The 18,857-nt window shown below is 32.1% G+C and overlaps 1 protein-coding gene across 16 annotated transcripts in view; it reads left to right on the top strand.

Annotated features, from left to right (window-relative positions):
• Positions 1-18,857, top strand: part of LOC108000937 (potassium/sodium hyperpolarization-activated cyclic nucleotide-gated channel 2) — a 187,906-nt gene that overhangs the window by 149,240 nt on the left and 19,809 nt on the right. For 12 of the 16 annotated variants that reach the window (XM_062077782.1, XM_028668252.2, XM_062077784.1 and 9 more), the window contains 3 exons: positions 2,046-2,209; positions 6,740-6,876; positions 8,177-8,320. In XM_062077782.1, the coding sequence (XP_061933766.1) occupies positions 2,046-2,209; positions 6,740-6,876; positions 8,177-8,320 (445 nt within the window). Of the gene's footprint in view, positions 1-2,045; positions 2,210-6,739; positions 6,877-8,176; positions 8,321-15,150; positions 15,282-18,857 lie in introns of all 16 variants that reach the window. The other 4 variants (XM_062077788.1, XM_028668247.2, XM_028668251.2 and 1 more) reach the window with 2 other exon arrangements.

An 18,857-nucleotide genomic window follows, 5' to 3' on the forward strand; every position in this document is an offset into this window, starting at 1 on the left:
ATCTCCTCTAAAAAATTCAGACAATATCTCTAATAATCTGGATACGTCTTTATCTTCACTATGATCTCACTTTCACTTCATCAAACACTTCAATTGCTTATAATTAAATAAATAAATCTCCATCAACTTTTGTTTTCATATTGATCAGTAAAATCAATCCTTAAAATTCATTTTCCAAATACATCAACACCCTTACACGTGTAATAAATACGAATCTCTTATAAAAATTTGCAATTTCGTTTCTTCTTCGTATCTCGACGGAGAGGAAAATGTATAGAAACGAATTGGTTTCGAGGGAAAAGACAGAAGCAGGGGATAAACAGGTATTTCTAATTTTCCGCGATGGTGTCAAAGCGGAAGGTCGCGTTCATCGGTGCGTGTTGACGAGGAAAAGCATCCCTTCGTGGTTGATGGTTTCGAGCCAAGCTGGAACAGGTTTGCGCGAGCTACGAGCACATTTATTGCCTCGATGTAGCTACGTTATTACTCGGCGAAGTGGGCCAATGTTGGCTGCCTAGCCTGGAATCGAACTGATTAAAGCGGACCTTTCAGAAATTGCGCTTCTCGCCCTCCCCTCCCCATTTCCTTTTCCTATCTTATAGCGAGGCTTTCTTCGTTCTTCGGGGAATGGAACGATTCCGCTTCGTGAAAGTTCCCTCTCTTTTTTCCTTTCTTTTTTTTCTTTTCTTTTCTTTTTCTTTCTTTTTTTTCATTTTGTTTCATTTTATAATAGAGGCTGGTAAAAGCTTGAATCGCTCGGGACTGGAATGGTATTTAGTCGATGAGAAAGAGATTTTGAATTTTTGAAGTTTGTAGATATCTTGCGATGGGAAGATGCGAAGAATTATGCGATAAGGGATAATTTTGAAAAAAGAGAATTCGCTGAATTTAATTAAATTTATATTATTATTTCAAAGGACGAAAAGATTTTTAACTTTTTTTTATTTCTTTCAATGTATATACACAACATAATAACTTTGTTAAATAAACTAAAAAATAATCTTAAAAAATATGTATGTTTTTATCATAAATAATCAATAAAAAAAGATTTGAAAAGATCGATTCTGAAATAATTAGAAAAAATTTTAATACAATTATTATAAAATTGAGATACAACAATTTGTGTTATGTTTAAGAAATCTTATTTATAAAAAATTGTATTAATGTAAACACAATATTTCAAAAAATATACCAAAATTGAAGACCAGAATTGAAGAGTTTGAATCGAATTGAAAAAAATATACCAAAAAAAAACTAATTAACCGCGTCTTAAATCTGTTCTATCATCTTAAATCACAATTGCAATTAAAACACGTTATTCACAACACCGAGAATCTGGACGAAACAAAGAAGAAACAATATTTCCGCCGTCTCGAAAGCCTCCACTTCGTTTAAATCCCCAGACCCCTAGACTACTTAAACGTTGAAAAGGCGAAGTTGAAAGTAAAGTCGAAGCAAAAGCGGTGGCGGTCCGTTAATTAAACTTACGCCCTTGGAGAACTCCCCACGTGTCTTCGAAGAAAAAGCAATGCTCTCGCCACCTCCGGCTCCCTCTCCCTCTCTTCTTGTTACCAAGATGAATCACCGTTTCTTTTATTTAACGATGGGATCGTTAATGATTTCACCAACGTTTTTAGGTCAATCCAACAAGCGTATCTGGTGCGTGATATTTTCATGCGTGTACACGCGAAACAATCATATATCATATCGAGATGGATCCTCTCGGTGGCGATGGGATTGTGAGAAAATAACAAGTCGAAAGGTAATCGTTTTATCGGCTATGAATATTGTATCGTGAATGTACAGGGTGAACAAAATACTACTTGATCGCATCTGAAATATTTGAAATATTAAGTAAAGGGGAAGTGTGATCATTAAAGAATATTCCACTTGATACGTTTGATCAAGTTGTGATTCTTAATGTGGTTGTTTTTTTAACATTCAATTTCTAACTTCTTTACATTCGATTACCATTTTAACCATCAATTTCTATTGAATTTATATGTTTAATTTAATCAAGAATGTTCGTTCTATTTTGATTTCAGATTCTACTGGGATCTCTGCATGCTCCTCCTGCTGGTAGCTAATCTGATAATTCTGCCAGTCGCCATTAGTTTTTTCAATGACGACCTAAGCACTAGGTGGATAGCCTTCAACTGCCTTTCTGACACGATATTCCTCATAGACATTGTCGTCAACTTCAGAACAGGTGAGTGTTCATGCTCTCAAATATTTAGGAAAAATGACACCGATATTCTGTTACTTATTTCGATATAATATCATTTATGACGCCAATATACGTAAATTCATTGTTTAGACAATGTTTATAAAAATTGAATCTAATAAAATTAATGTATAAACTTTTCAAAAATCTTAATTTCGATAATTATTTTCTTACTCTAATTATTTCACTGTATATATTTAAAGTATAAATCATCGAATCGCAAATTAGTGATTTCTGGCATAAAACCAAAAAATAAACGATAAACAATAATTCAAGTTAACAATTCTCATTTCGATCGAAACAAAAAATAATTCGAACAAATATCTTAAAGAATTCTCAACTCTCAAGACCTAACAGGTGACGTGACGACGAGATTATTCGAAGATTGTATTCTAAACTCAGGCAGATCAATAGTAGGTCAAATGTAAATTCATTTTGCTCAAAGTCACACGGCAATAAAAGAGAAATATCCAAGAGCATACACAGTCAAGACTCCATAACCCACGATATCGTAGTCCTTTAAAAAACTTTCTTTCGTTCCAATTGAGCCCCGCTTTCAAAGCCTTATCGACGGTGTGCCGAGGGCATTCAGTTAAAATCGTTCGATCGTTTCAAAAAGAAGCGACGAAAAGACTTGGCATTTCGTTGGACGATCACTTTGGGACTAATGGTAACCTCGTGTCCGTGGTGGGGAGGGGGAGCCAGAAGCGATGCAAAGTTTGCATTGTGCACGTTTGGGAGGAGGACATTGGAGGAAAGAATGGCCGACCTCGTTCTTCTTCTCCTATTTTTTTTTCCATGTGCCCTGTGCTTCTCTCATCGGACCAACCCAAATCTCTCTTCCTTCACTTCCAACGAAAACGTTGGAAAGCGACGATTCGCTTAAATGTATCCCTCGCACCCTCGTTTCCTCGTGTAACCACATGTGGAAAATCGTGTTTCTTTGAACATGTGTTTTTCAAAAGCGATGCGAATGGCTCGTTCGTTGATTGGAGTTATCAACTTGTCCGGAGATAAATTGGGCTTTTTAATTGCCTTACTTTTACAGGGTTGTGTAAAAATTTTACCTTTCTTTATCCCTTTGATATCTTCCAGAGAATTTCGTGCGAATATTGATGCTAATAATTAAAGATTCTGATATGAATTTCGAAGATTTAAATATTATTAACTAAATTATTATAAAAAAGAACGATAATTTTCGACAAATTTATATTTTATAATATTCTTTCTATAAACTAATATTAAAATAGATATTATAATTATGTACGTTCGATTATTATTAACTTCATTTACTAATATAACAATGAAAGAGAAATAAATTTATATATGAGTATTAAATGTATAATAAAAATAATTTATTTATTAATTTATTATAAAAGAAACTGTTATGTTTAAAATGTTAATAATAATAATCATGAAAATTTTTAAATTTTAATTTTTAGAATTTTTACATCGCCATTTTCAATCTCCTCCATTAATTTTACAAATTTTACGAATTTTACGAATTCCAAGGTTTCGAAACATTATTCAAAACTTCAGATACTCCACAAAATGCCCAAAGGGCTTGGCAGCAGATGTTTATGAAGTGTTTTAAAGAGTTCATCTTTATGCTTCGAGATATTAAAAAGTTCTCACGATTATCAAATATTCTTCGAAATAAAAATTCTTTTATTAAAATTTAAATATCAAAATATCACCAATAAAATTCATTCAATAAAAATTATAAATTCTAATTATCGTTATTATTGAATACTAATAAATAGAAAAGAGATAATAAATAGAAAAATATTTTAAAAATTTTCGTAATAATTTTTTTAATTCAAGTTTTCATCGGATCATGATTAGATAATATCATCATGAATTTCTTTGAACTGCAACTTTCTTTGAAAGATCGTCCATGTCGCCGCCTCGAGAAAGCTCAGGGGAAGTTTGAAAAGGAGGAACTTCTAATTGTTGACATTAAAAAGGAAGCTGCTGTAGGGAGAGACCGTGAAAGAAAACGAACAAAAGCCGGGAAATCACGGCTTTCACGCGAGTCAATTACATTTTTATGAAGTTACATTCCAATGTGAAACCGAAGGATCCAATTTCGTTTTGTCAAAAAGTGGCTTGAATAATGAGGAATGGTCTGAAAGGGTTAATTCTAATAAAGGAAATTTAATCAAATTGGAAATATGATATAGAATGGAAATGTAAGAATAAGATTAATTTTATTGCGTTATTGATTCAGTAATATTCGAATTCCAATCTTGTTTTATGTTTATTTTTAGTAATTAATTGAAATTTTAATGGCCATGTTTCCTTCTCTTCCATTGCAATATTTTTCAGAGATTTATAAGGTACAGTAAAATTTTATTTTCACGATTCAATGCTATACAATTGATTTAAAAATTTTTTAAAATGCGCCCAATAGCGTCGAAACAATTTTTACTTTTTCATAAGATGTATTGAATTGTGAATATTACAATGTTAAAATATTCAAAAGCATTTTACCATTCTGAAAAATAATAAAACGTACAAAATTCGCATATGAATCAACGTGTTAACTGATTCATATCCACAATTTTAAACGAACACCTAAAGCTGAACATTTTTTTCCTTTTATAAATAATTTCTCTTATAATTTCATTTCAACATTAACAATTTGATAAATTACAAATTATTCAATTAAAGTTAAAGATATCTAATATACAATCAATTTCCAATTATTATTACAAAAAAAAGGAAATTAATTAATTTCATATCTCCTGTCGCATTAACAAATTCAAATATCTTCAAATATTACAGCATCCATTACATCATCTATTTCACCCAAATCGTTAAATTCCCCAAGCGTTCATCAATCTCAAACAATTCCACAGAAGCATCTCCCATCAAGATAAAATTATACATCAACAGTCCTCCCCAAATGAATCTTCGACTGTTATTAAATCATCAAGAAATAAAACGCATGTTGAGTGCGGCACGTTGGCAACCCTTCAGGCAGTGTCATATTCTAATCACACTGCTCGACACATTGGTACACCGGCTCAGACGTTTCGTTATTCGCCGGTGGATTAATTTGAAACGCGTACCCGGGAACCGAATTGGGTCACGTGCCCGATGAAAGCCATTGTACGCGTTAAACCGTGTACGTGGGCCGCGTCGGATTCGCGATTGTCGCGAATTCTTGATCCAGATTATCGGCCGTCGGCCAATATTGGCGTTCCACGTGCCGAATACTAACGCCTCTGCCGGCGAACGCCGATCGAGTCGATCGGGGGTGAAATGTTTCCATGCTAATGAGGTGGCAGATTCCGGGAGAGGCAAAGTTGCTGGGAATGGATGAATTCATTTTGTTACTTGTATTGGTAGGAATTTTAACGATGCATTGAAGAATCGTTCGGAATCGTTCGATTGCGGATAATAGGATTGAGAATATAAGTCTGAAAGATAATCTTGGCAGATAGTTTTTTTTTTTTTTCTTTAAATTGAGTTGAATGAATGGTTCGTTTTGGAATTGATATGTGTATTAGGATGTGTGGAAATAACTTTCTTTATTAAGGTTTATTTACTGCTGTTTTTTGAAAAGTATTTTTATAATAATTTTTGCAAAAAATTTATCTTCTCTTTCCATCCTTCAAATGGAATAAATGTTAACAGATTTTGAAATGATAGTAGATGGGGAGATTAATTCAATGTTTTTAGATTTAGTTGTGGCTAATTTAAGGAATTTAAGAGAATAAAAAATGTTGAGTTAAGAGAATAAAAAATTCCAAATTGAATAAATATGAATTAATGAATGTTTCATCTTGAAATTGTAAATATTTGTATTAAGTAATTTGTAATGTAAATTAATTGAGATTTTCGATTTATACTTTGTCTCGAAGAATATCTTGAAGTGATTGAGGAAGATGAGAAGCTACAGAAACAATTCAAAAAATTTTGTAGTCAAATATGGTAAAACTCATAGGGCATCATTGCTTATACACAAGTTATATAAATAAATTTTATCTTAATTCGAAACATTAAAAGCAACACATTATTAATTCTTCCAATTTCAATTGTGTTATTTTACCATTAGCGTTTGTATTTAATTCTGAAGATTAATTTATTACGATCTAGCTGTAAATATCATCGCACTGAAATTTTGCAGAAATAAAATTTAACTTAAATAAAGCTCATTACAATCAAGAATTTGTCTACTAACAGTTATGTAAACTGTTAAAAATTAAAAATATTATTTAAAATTTTTTTTTCGTTTTTACATTTTAGAGAAGGAAATAGTAAAATTTTTTCAATTTCTAATTTTAAATTAAAAAATATAAGAAAACGAAATAAAAAAAAATAATGGAATAGATATAGATATATGGATAGATATATAAAATAAAATAAAGAAAATAATAAAACAATAAATAAAGAATAATATAAAAAAGTATATAAAAGTTTAAAGAATAGAATAAATACAAAATAAAAAAATAAATGAAATTTTAAAGTTAATATATATTTATTTATGCATATTATATATTTGCTTAGGTATAATGCAACAGGATAACGCCGAACAAGTGATCCTGGACCCAAAATTAATCGCAAAACACTACCTCAGGACTTGGTTCTTTCTCGACCTCATTTCCTCCATACCATTAGACTACATTTTCCTCATATTTAATCAAGTAAGTGCATATTAATTATCTGTATCCTGATGTACGTATCTCTAACTTTAATTTGTTAAACCAGAGTTGAGTTTTAGTTTCTCTCCAAAACTCGATTTATGTAATTAATCAGTTTACACAAGCGTTGGCGTGATACGCAACATTTCAGGATATACTGTTTCCAATTGTATAAATACATTAATTACAAGTGTTTCTTGGTATACGAGATGAATACTTCAGCACTTTGGTATTTTTCACATTTTTGTTTTTCATTTTTAAGTCAATATTTAATTTGCATGTATAATTAATTATTATTTGGTCATTCTGAAAATTTCAACTGTTCACTTAGAGAAAAACTTATTGTCAACGAGAAATTAAAATAAAAAATTCATAATGTAACATTAAAATTCTTTTATTAAAATTCTTTAAAAATTATATCATTTAAAATTTATCGTTTGAAATAACTTAATTAGCAAATGTAAATTATATAAGAATTTTGAATATTGCAAATATCTTTTAAAAGTGATTTTTCAAAGTCATTTAAAAGATCCTTGATTTTTAAATTATTTGAAAGATGTCTATAATCGTTCGAAAATTATTTATGAATATTTTAATATCCCTTGAAAATTGTTCAAAAAATGTTTAAAAAAAGCTTATTCGAAGGTCATTTAAAGATTTTTCGAAGGCCCATTTGGATATTTTTAAAATCATTGCAGTTTAATGAATATTTTAATGAGTATTTTTTTTACATTTGAAAATCATGAATAATAGCGCTTATTAAAAACAAAATATTTATTTTCATAATGATAGAATACTTATTTCATTCTTTTAAAGTTTATCTTTTTAATTGTCTATATTATTTTTTATTTAATTTTAATGCAATTTGCTAATGAATTTATGCCATTGAAAAACATTAATAGTGGTGTTAAATGTAACAGAATGCGATTAAATCTTCAAAAATGAGAGCGGTTTAAATTGAATTTACCTTTCCAATCTCTGTTTCTCATTGTACAGTATTTAAAATAAAAAGATAATATCTTTTAATTTAAATTTAAAACCAATTACACTATTTCTCGGAATATAATTTTTTTTTCTTTCCTTTCAAGAAAATTTCTAGAAATATCTACTTAAATTAAATTAATTCCGCTTGAAAACGTGGTATAATTTTCACCAGAATCCACCAGACAAGACAAATTAAGCTCGGTTTAAGCCGCCCTCAATCCCTCTTGAATGAGCGCTAACCTGAGATTCAATTCAACGCAGCGTTAATGGGCCGCGTATGGGACGAGATTCCCATGGAATAATCGTTTTCAATCGTCAGTTTCAGGACTTTAGCGAGTCCTTCCAGATCCTGCATGCTGGCCGTGCTCTCAGGATCCTCAGGCTTGCGAAACTGTTGTCGCTCGTTAGGTTACTACGGTTGTCAAGACTGGTGCGGTATGTCTCGCAATGGGAAGAGGTCTATGTGAGTGTTTACCACTGTTTCTTATATGAAAGCACCGTATCTATTTTTTTTTATTTGGTATTCTATTTATATATATATAGTATATATATATATATACATACATATATATATACACCTCATATAATACCCACAGCTCGTGTGATCCTTGTATAAAAATTTGAAAGAGAAAAAAAAAAAAAAAAGAAAAAAAAAGAAAAAAAAGAAAAAGAAAAAGAAAAAAAAAGAAACCAAGCGTCTCGTCGTCGTATTATTTTATTGTCAGTTTCAAAAAGTGACTGACTTTGTCTCTATATATATATCTATATATCTATATTTATTTATTTTTTATACCTTTTATACAACCTACCCTATCTGGCCGCGCTGTCTGTCTGTACAGCTTTGCGTCGCCGTTCGTTGCAATGTTTCTTTTTTAATCTACGACGATAATGGGGCCTGGCTGGTCCCCTCCCCCTTCCACCCCGTGATTTCATTTCTTTTTTTATATATATGTATATGTACACGCGTATATACTATACGTTATTCAATGTTTCACGGTCAGTTTTTGGAACTGTCTGCATTACAGAGAATCGCTGCCGCGTTTGCCGCAGGAAATACTGTATATATAAAATATAAAGTAAAGCATAATGTGTGTGAGATATTAAAAAAAAAAAGAGAGAAACCAAAATGATAATAATATATAATAAAAAATAAAAAAAAAAATAAAGGAGCTCGTTATACATATACAAATCCTTACGTTGTCTTTCGACAAATAAATGAAATACATTTATACATGGATATAGGTATCCTTGTCGTCCATGTATGTTTGGTAAGAAACGAAAACAAAAAAAATAACAATAAGATAAAATAAAATAAAACAAAACGAGAAACGAAAGAGATGCGACCGACCAATCGAGTCGTGTAAAAGAAAACTCTCGTGCCAGTGGTGGATTTCCTTTTCGTTCTTTTTTTTTTTTTTTTCACGGACAGTCCCACAAACTCTTTTCCGCCAATCGATCTCTCTATCCACATGTCGAAGTGAGCCGTCTCTCATTTATAACAGGCAAGAAGCTCCACTTCGATTCTCTTTTTTTCTTTCGAATTTTCGTCGGGACCAGTGTCCAGGCTCTCCCCCTGTCAATTATTTTTCTTTTTTTGTTCCATTTCTTTTCTCCTTTTTCTTTTTCCCTAATTTTTTTGTCAGGCAACAGATAGAACGAAAACACAGCGAGGCCGCGCGTGTCTGTCTTCCACCACTGCAGAGAAACACCACGAAAAGTTAAAATATATACTCGTTGTACACGGAACACGCACACACGTTGAACACACGTTACATACACGTCTCGCTTTCCGTCTGCTCGACATGTATATTTTATTATACCGATTGTCCTCGCGACTCTTACTCAATTCCTATTGTTCCAACTTCTCTACGAAACAAAATCTCCATATAATTCCTCCGTATCTCTCTCTTTCTCCCTTTGCCACTCGTGCATCGACCTATTTACATTTCCCCTACTCGTGGCGATGAATGTTAGGATTCAGAGAGTTCATTTGAGAGAAAAGTTACTGAATCACTCTCGAGAGTGTATTTTTTTTTTTTTTTTTTTTTTTACAAATGACGAGAAATAACTTTCGATTGCTTTCAAGAATATTTTTTATAAATGGGTATTTTGCGTTGGAAATGTTGAATGTTGAACCCTCAAATGATCATTGTCTATGCAGTGTCCATTAAGGGTATATAAATAACTTTCGAGAGTAAATCACAAAAAGTAAATTGGGTTACAATATCTCATTAACTGGCCAAGTCTGTATCTGTGATATATTATTGGAAAATCTCTAGTGTTCCTTTAGTTTCTCTTCTCTATTAAACGTAATGGGTACATCTAATATGAAAGTTTTAAAATAAATGGTTGAAATTGCCAATTCCAAGATGATGTTAATGAATCGAAATTTCGCCAAGATCGGTTGAAAAAAGTAATAATGTACCTTTTTCTAATTTTTATAGTCATTCAATGATATTTGTCTTTATGTCTAAATGGTAAATTGTCTTTATAGTAAATTGTCTTTATAGTAAATGCAAGTTATAAATATGATTAAAAAGATATGGACTTTCACATCTCTTAATCGAAACGTTCAAAAACTTTGCTTAAGAATACCATTTTATTTGCGATTATATTAAATACTCAAGAAAATTTTATAATTATATTTATTCGAACGCTCGAACTTGCACAATTGCTTTCCATAGAAACTTTAAACTTCCAATTCTTCCAAGACGATAAATTTAACCGAGATTTCCAATAATTCTCTCGAGATCTTCCAATCTTAAATAACAAAGACAAAGATAAAATTTCTCCAATCATCTCAAATAACTCTTAACAGCCTTTCTATCGCCACCATCTACTCGATCGTAGAATCATCCGATCGATCCTCCTCCTGTTACTTTCCAATTTTATTTTTTTCTTTTATTTCACACACAAAAAAAATTATCCCGATATATTCACATACAAGCATCGCGCAAAGTTCAAGTATATGTGGAAATATACACAACACATACGTGCATGAGAGGCCGTGTATCATTGATATTCTCCATCAGCGACGGTTCCTCGAGTGCGTTTTTCCGATCAATTCTCGAGAGGATGTTTCACCAACTGATCGTGTCTCATTAGTTATAGGTAAGTAGTTTCCTCTTTCGAGCGGAATATCCTTATTATTAGAAGTATGTGGGATCATCGTTGCAACATGGAGAATTCGAGTTTCGGAATAAATCGGGAAAATTCGGGCGAGATCGGGTGAGATCGGAATCCAAATACTTTATAATCGAGCACGAACGAGTCTTCGAACCGATATCCGATCATTATCGAAGTCGACCGAAATCAGCCGAAGGGTCGTTCGTTCGTGCTTGTGCCCGGAATCGATTCTGAAAGTTTCGAAAAGAGTGATAATTATTCGAATTGCAACGACCAACCGTGTTCGATTATTGTCGAAATTTTCGAGATGACAGAGGAAACATGGGAGAATACCATTGAAATCTCACTTGATCCATTCGAATTTTTCCGAAATCCTGTTTCGAATTCTTATTTTCGACATCCTGCACGCCTCTAATCCTCTTGAATCGATCTTTCCACGCATATGGTATTCTATGCATAACGATTCGATCGTTCGATGCAATTGTCGTTACGATTATCTTAAACCGTGTAAGATCTGGACAAGAGAGAGAGAATTGTTTTCGATGCCAGCCGATGGGATCGTTCCCTCCTTGTCGATGAAATAGGTCGAGGAAGCATCCTCTTCGATCCGTTCGATCGGATCTTGGTGTAACACGGAACCCGGGTTATCGTTCACAGTGAGTTCTGTTTTTTTTTTTCCCTTATTTGCATGAAACACACATGAATAATCTTAACTGAAAGAGGATACGTGTATCAATACATGTTATCGGACTTGTTTTTTTATACTTGTTTCAATGTCGTGTAAAAATTTGTTACGAATTTATTTCTCGTAACAAGCCACGTGTTAACACATTTACACATTACAAGTAATTCGGTTCTACAACAAACATTACACTGAGAAACCGAACAAAATCGATAAGTGAGCAAGAAGAAACTTCCATGCTGATCAATGATCATTGAGAAACGAGTCATTTTTCTTCGTTAGGTGGATAGACGAGAAGGAAAAAATTATGCTATATTTCATAACGTAATGGAATTGTTGAATTGAAATTTTCCGGGAAAACGAGAAGGTGGTGATAGCATTTGTGAAGGAAATCGGTGAGAGATTATCTAAAGGGGATATTTCGAAGCATTTAACCAAGGATTTGCTCTTAATTGTCACATTGTTTTACCCTTTCTTATCTTGTTTCGTATAATTTTATTTCTATTTTTCTCTAAAAAACACGTTTCTCGATATTTTGCATTCACGTGTTCATGATTTTTTCAAGATTTTCCTTTTTTCTGTATCAGTTTGATTGTGTCTTGCCTATAAGCGTGAGCCATGGCGCAGCGAACAGACCAACGAATCAATCAGGCTTTCCGTCCAATCATCTCGAGAGCAATCTTATTTTCTTGCCACCACGTAATTATCACACTCTGTGAATGTGTTTACTTGCGCTTTGCGTTTGAAGAACGTCTTGTTGCCTCCCTCTGCTTTTGTTTTCTATCTCCTATCTTTTTTCCATTCTGTTCGACGAGAGTCAGATTCGCAAGCGTTGGTTCGATCATCGATCTAATTAATCTCATAATAATCATTCTCAGTCTCAGATAATCCCGATCTTCGTAATTGACGATGATTTTTTAATAATTCTACCGTATTAAATTTATTTTTTTCTCTTTACATTTTTTTTTAATCGTTTGAATATTAAAAAGATTCGTATACTTTTAATTTTATATTTTGAAGATAATTGAAGTTATTTTTGACAATTGAAGAAATTTTTGAAATTTTGTAGCTTTGCAATATTGAAGAAGTATTGTTTAAAGATTTTCTAAAATTTTATATCCTAGAATTGCAGTATTGAAATATATTCAGAATATTAAATAAAGTTACGTCGAATATAGATATAAATAACTGCTGATAATAATTGATTAAATTTCAAAGTTTTTCTTTTTTCTTTTGAGAATCGTTTCAACTTATCTTTACTGATATAATTAGAATTACAATTCACTATAAAATTTATTTTCATTAAACTTTAATTTGCTTCCTTAACAAAATTAAAGTTACATGATATCTCTGATGTCGTTAAATCTCGTAGCGGTGAAAAGCTATCTAGAGAATTATTAAGATCATCCGTTACGAAACTCAATGAAGGCTCAAATTGGGATCAGTTTCAAGGTGGAAAATCGAGGAAAGGAGGGACCGGTAATTTTCTTAATTAACGTCCTTCGTCACCGTATTAAAATCAAATCGTCTTCGATTATCTCAGCTGAATCGATTCGCAAATTCGTTTCGAAACGAGCAGTAATAAGAACTTGGTAAATTGCTGAGCATGGTTCAGCTGACCGTGAAATCGGTGATCAAATCAAATATTCGTCTTGACAATTTAAAGATTCGAATAATTGAGATGTTAGATTCATTATCCGCGTCATTTAACAATTTGGGGTATATCTGTAGTAAATGAAATTAACATGTCACAAATTCGAGAAATTTAAACTAATCTGTTGAAGAGTGCTCATTAATTCACATACAAATATTCGAGGATTAGAAAAATTTGAGAATTTTTTTTCTACAGATGTCCTCGATTCTCGATTGATATATGCTTATATAATTGGATCATAGATTATGAAGATGATTTAATTAGATTATTTAATTTTAGAATATTTTATTTCGATACAAAATTCAAATGAAATAAAAAAAATATAGATTAAAAAAGATAAAAAATACTCTGAAATTAAATAACTTAAATTATCATATACTAATTGTGATCCAAATATACAAATTAAGAGTTACATTATCATTCCATCAAAAGATTCTCAGAATTTCTTGGATTAATATTTGACGTATTTGCATTTCTGTTAATTTTCCAAAATAGCAAGGATTCTACGAAACAATATGATATATTGTTTCGACTTATTATTTTCTTGGAAATCATACCATTTCGTGGATTTATTTCCGCAGAAGAGAAAAACATTTCCACGAAGGATTCTGTGTATCTTAGTCTGAAGCAGCATCAGTGGATCAGCTAAAAACAGCACGTCTAATGATACACGACACACTTGGGCGTACTTAAAGCTGATTTACAACAACGGTCCAATACTCTGGGGATTAAATCCAGATTTAGAGCTCTGATTCGCAGGATATGGTCTAGCCACGATGAGTTCACGATCGTTCGATATTCTTATACTTTATTTATTACTTTAAAAAAAAACTCCTAATTAATGAAATTAATGAAATTCGTTGTAGATTTTTGGGTTGAAATGTTACGTTGTTCAATTTCATTTATAATTTTTGTTTTAATATAATAATTTTTAATAATTTTTTTTAGAATTTTTAAATTTTTTGATATCATGATCAATTTTTCAATATTTTAAATATGAAAATTTGAAAATATCTTCTTTATAATAAATATGAATCTTAACAATTTATGATGTTTATATATAAAATCGTGGAACTTATTCGAAACTGGATCATTAATAGTTTAAATAGTTACATTTTTTGAACTGATTCATAAATTCTTTACAGAATTTCAATTATATTTGTTTAATCACTGACTATACAATGATACAACCACTTACTACGAATCTTGAATATCTCGGCAATTAATTCAAGACTAGACTACTGAACCAAATCTTACAATTCTTATGCAATATAAACATTGTAATTTCTAAAACAAATTTACTTATCATTGTATTTTTAAAATCAATTGATCATTCACAGACATTGATCAATAATCTTCAGTTTTCATACTTATAATTATTTAACCAAAAGACACAAATTTACGCGTGTTCAATAATAAAATATTAAACAAATTTACTTTCCAATACAATTAATTCTAAACAATCAATTTTAATTTTAAATTTATTGTTAAAATTAAAGCTTAGTCTTGAACATGCTGCGACCAATTCGAGACACGTCCACCGAAAGTTACGAAAAACAACGACAAAAATCACATCTACATCTCATCTACGACAAAAAAACTCGTCGAGAAAAACTCTCCTTGACACAACCAAGAACACAAAAGACATCATTCCAAAAAAAAAAAAAAAAAAGAAAAGAAAAGAAACAACGATAGTAAAAAAATAAGAAACAATTAACAAACAAAGGCACAAAAACATTTCGACAAAAAAGAAATAACAATACAAAAAAAAAATTTAAAAAATGAAAGTAATAGGCATATTGCGAGAACACGTTTCCGAATGGGTTTACAGATCCCCCTTTATCAACAGCCGGAGAGGCACTACGAGCGTCGGGCGACACCGCCCCAACCAGACCGAACCAGCAAGGTGTGCCTGCCTAGTAACCCCGAAACCAAGGCCAAATGCCCTTTCTTGATTCAAGCGTTCGTTAATTTAAAACTTAATGTTTCTACGTATAAATATAAATACATATATACATATATATATATATACGTTAGATCATCATTATTACATCTACTTATATATATACATATATATATTACATTTTTGTTACGGTTGATTATTGATTATCGTTACGATGTTTATTATGACCGTTTTTTCGATTGATTATCGTTGTCGTTTGGTTTGGAAGTTTCCTATATATATATAGAGAGAACGAGTGCATAGTCTTGCCGTGTGATCATATATTTTTTTATTTTTTTTTTTTTTTTGGTTTTTTCTTTTTTTTTTTTTATTTGTTTTGTTCAATATTGAGTATCCAATGATACGTTTGATACACTATACACCACGCCTGATAATGATACATACGGACATACATACAAATGGTACACACGTATTTGGAAATTTATTAGATATATTTCTTGAAAGAAAGCGATGCCGATCAAGAGCTTTCTTACGCAGCGTGGCTGTATCGTGATCGATTGATTTATTTTCTTTGATTTATCTTTTTAGTTTCTTTCATTTCGTTCTTTTGTTCTTCTCTATTTTTTTTCTCTCTCTCTCTCTCTTTCTTTCTGTTTTCTTTCTTTTTATTTTTTTAGAGATCGTTCGTTCCTTAGAAATCGATGTTGTTGCACGATGGCATAGAAGTGTGACATGACTAATGAAATATATTATATTATAGAGGATAGAAAATTTCGTTCTGTTCGTTTCTGTGTCTGTGTATTGCATCGTGACAGATTTCTTGACATGCGACTAATGTTTACATAGTACGAATTTTAAATTAAGTAAATCATCGAGGATTGTCACTGTGACTCGAACTAATGTGGTAGAAAGCGTGGAGAGGCAAACCGTGAGAATTTCTACGAATCAAAGATCAACCTTTGGACGTTGACTTCTGCTTCTGTTTCAATCTACATGAAACAAAGCTCTTGATCCGGCTAGCCTCCATTAGTCCCGTAGCCCAATATACATATGTACAAAGTGTCACATGGATCGCGTGAAGCGTTAATCTTACCACGGTTCACTTGAAGAATCGTAACTTTGAATTCGTATGAACATACGTACATCCAAAGTAGAATTTTAAACATCGATCAGCTCAGTGATCCTTGTGAAAAAATTTTTTTGGTGTGACATGTATATTTTTATTTCTGTCGGATCTTGTTGGAGAGATGCGTTCAACTATTAGGTACTAATATGCGTTTCATTTTTTTTATTGTATAGTCACAGAGTCGTGTCGAATACCGGGAATGAAAGGATTGATTTCAAACGAAGAAATTTCAACTAATTATCCCGACGATATTAATACTCTTCATCCTTAATCATCGCCACGTCTCTTCGTTCCAATTGCATAACCCTCGAAATTTACCCATTTACCACACGAGGTGTGCATGTACATCGATCGTATGGATCGATATGTTCATTAAATGTTTCGTTGCGGAAACGAGTTGAACTCCAACAATTATAATGAGCAAAATAGAGATAGGAGAGAGAGAGAGAGAGAGAGAGAGGTGTGTGCACGTATAATTGTGATAACAGAGGTCTGACTGCGCATGGAACGTGGTAACACGTACTTATATTACACTAATAAGTCATAAGAACTCAATAGACGCGATGATGATTAGGAATGAAGGATCCTCCTCGATTTTATTTAGTAAATGGGAAAAATTTCTTCCGAAAAAAAAAGAGAGAAAAAATGGTGAAAAGGAGAAAAAAAAAGATACTAAAGGATAATGAAACGAAAAGTGAAAGAAAAATTTCGAATCAACGACTCGAACAAAAGGACCAGGAGACAATAGGGAAATGATATCTGAGGTATTCGACACGACGCGCTATCCACATGGCTGCTCTACAGACGAGAAAGTTGGTTGGATTGACCGTAGGTCTGCCTGTGAGTGTTAGGTGTATATTAACCCTATTTGCTCGACATTTTTTGGCAATGTGCCCGTGTTCAGTGTGTGTTCCTATGTTTTATTCCCCCCTCCCATCTCCCCTTCCCTCCTCATCGTGTATACGCATACATATATACATCTTCCCAAGAGTCAGTCAACCTACTACCCCTCTTTGATACCCAGACGAATTTTTTTTCTCTTTGACCCATCGTCTCGTTCTCCCCCCGTTTGCGTTTTGCTTGCTGTTTTTGTGTCGTTTTAGATGCCTGATTTATTTCAAACGTTTCAAACGTATTTTATATTCCTTGGTCCCCTCGTCGTCCATTTTGGTATCCTACTCGAATTGTTTGAATTTCGTTGGCCTTCCTCCCATTGAAAACGTTGTGTTCTGTTTTTTGAGTCGAAGAAGAAAACGATGGACAGACACGACGTCGTCGAATCAGTTTCCCAGTAGTATAATTTTCATTGATTCGATCGATTTTAATTCTTCTAAAGTATTCGGCGAAAAAAAAGTATGCGGTGTAGTCACGCTCAATTGATCAAATTTTAAATATTGAAATGGTAAATTTGATGATTATATTGTACGAAGTGAATCATACAAATAATATTATATATTCATATTTTATATAATAAATATGTAATAAATACGTAATGTTTATAAACATTATGGCCATCGTTCAATCAATAATCATTATTATCGCTGTTGATCAAATGTTCAACTGGCTTTAAATTTTAATAAATGAAAAATCATTTAAAATATTATAATTATTTTTCGATGATAATCACAATCTAACGGTCGATGATAATTAATAATAATCGATGATAATCATTATTTTAATTTTGGTTGATTTAATGTCGTTAATCGGTGAACGTGACTATTCCAATCGATCGATCCCTTTGCGTCTTTCATTCTAACACCCAATTGTTCAATTTGTCCCAATTCGTTTGTTCTTGCAAATCTGTTGTTTTCTCATTTGAGAAATTTTATTTATTATCGATGTATCAAGCCTGTGAATTTTATCATGGTAGGTCCCTCGTTGTTTTACCGAATTTTCTGTTGTGAGAACATAGTAGAGTAGATGATAAATGAATCGTTCAAATCAGACATAATTCTCCTTCATTGTACATGAAATATCTCGTTGATTTCGCATCTTTGCGAAAAAATTTTGAAAAAAGTAATAAACAATTCTTTTGAAGAATTGGAAAATTTCCGAAAATTGAATGAAAAATTGCGAAACTTTTTTTCATTTCAGATAATATTCAGTGTGAAAAAATTAAAGAACCAGGTACATTTTCCTTCGATATCCATTTCATCGAGATCGACACTCAAAAAAATATCCCTGTTTTCCCCGATCTTTGCGAATATCAGTTCAAACTCGATCCCCTAGAGGTCACCACCGATCGTGGTATACCGAATTTTTAACTCGAAGCGCCACCTTGAAAACCCTGACCGAAATGGATCTTAGAGAGCGATTAATCATAGCTGTCGCAGAGGAGTGATAAATTGCGAGAGATTCGCGAAACTCTCCTTCCATTCGTTCATTTTCATTTCGTCCAAACACAATCTGACAAAGGAACACAACGAGCATTGTTTCTGCAATTTTCTGCAAACGATTTAAATCCGTCTATTCAAACATTGCGATTAATAGGGGCGAAGAAACAAAAACA

This window comes from Apis cerana, linkage group LG8 (genome assembly GCF_029169275.1).
Source record: "Apis cerana isolate GH-2021 linkage group LG8, AcerK_1.0, whole genome shotgun sequence".
NCBI lineage: Eukaryota > Metazoa > Arthropoda > Insecta > Hymenoptera > Apidae > Apis > Apis cerana.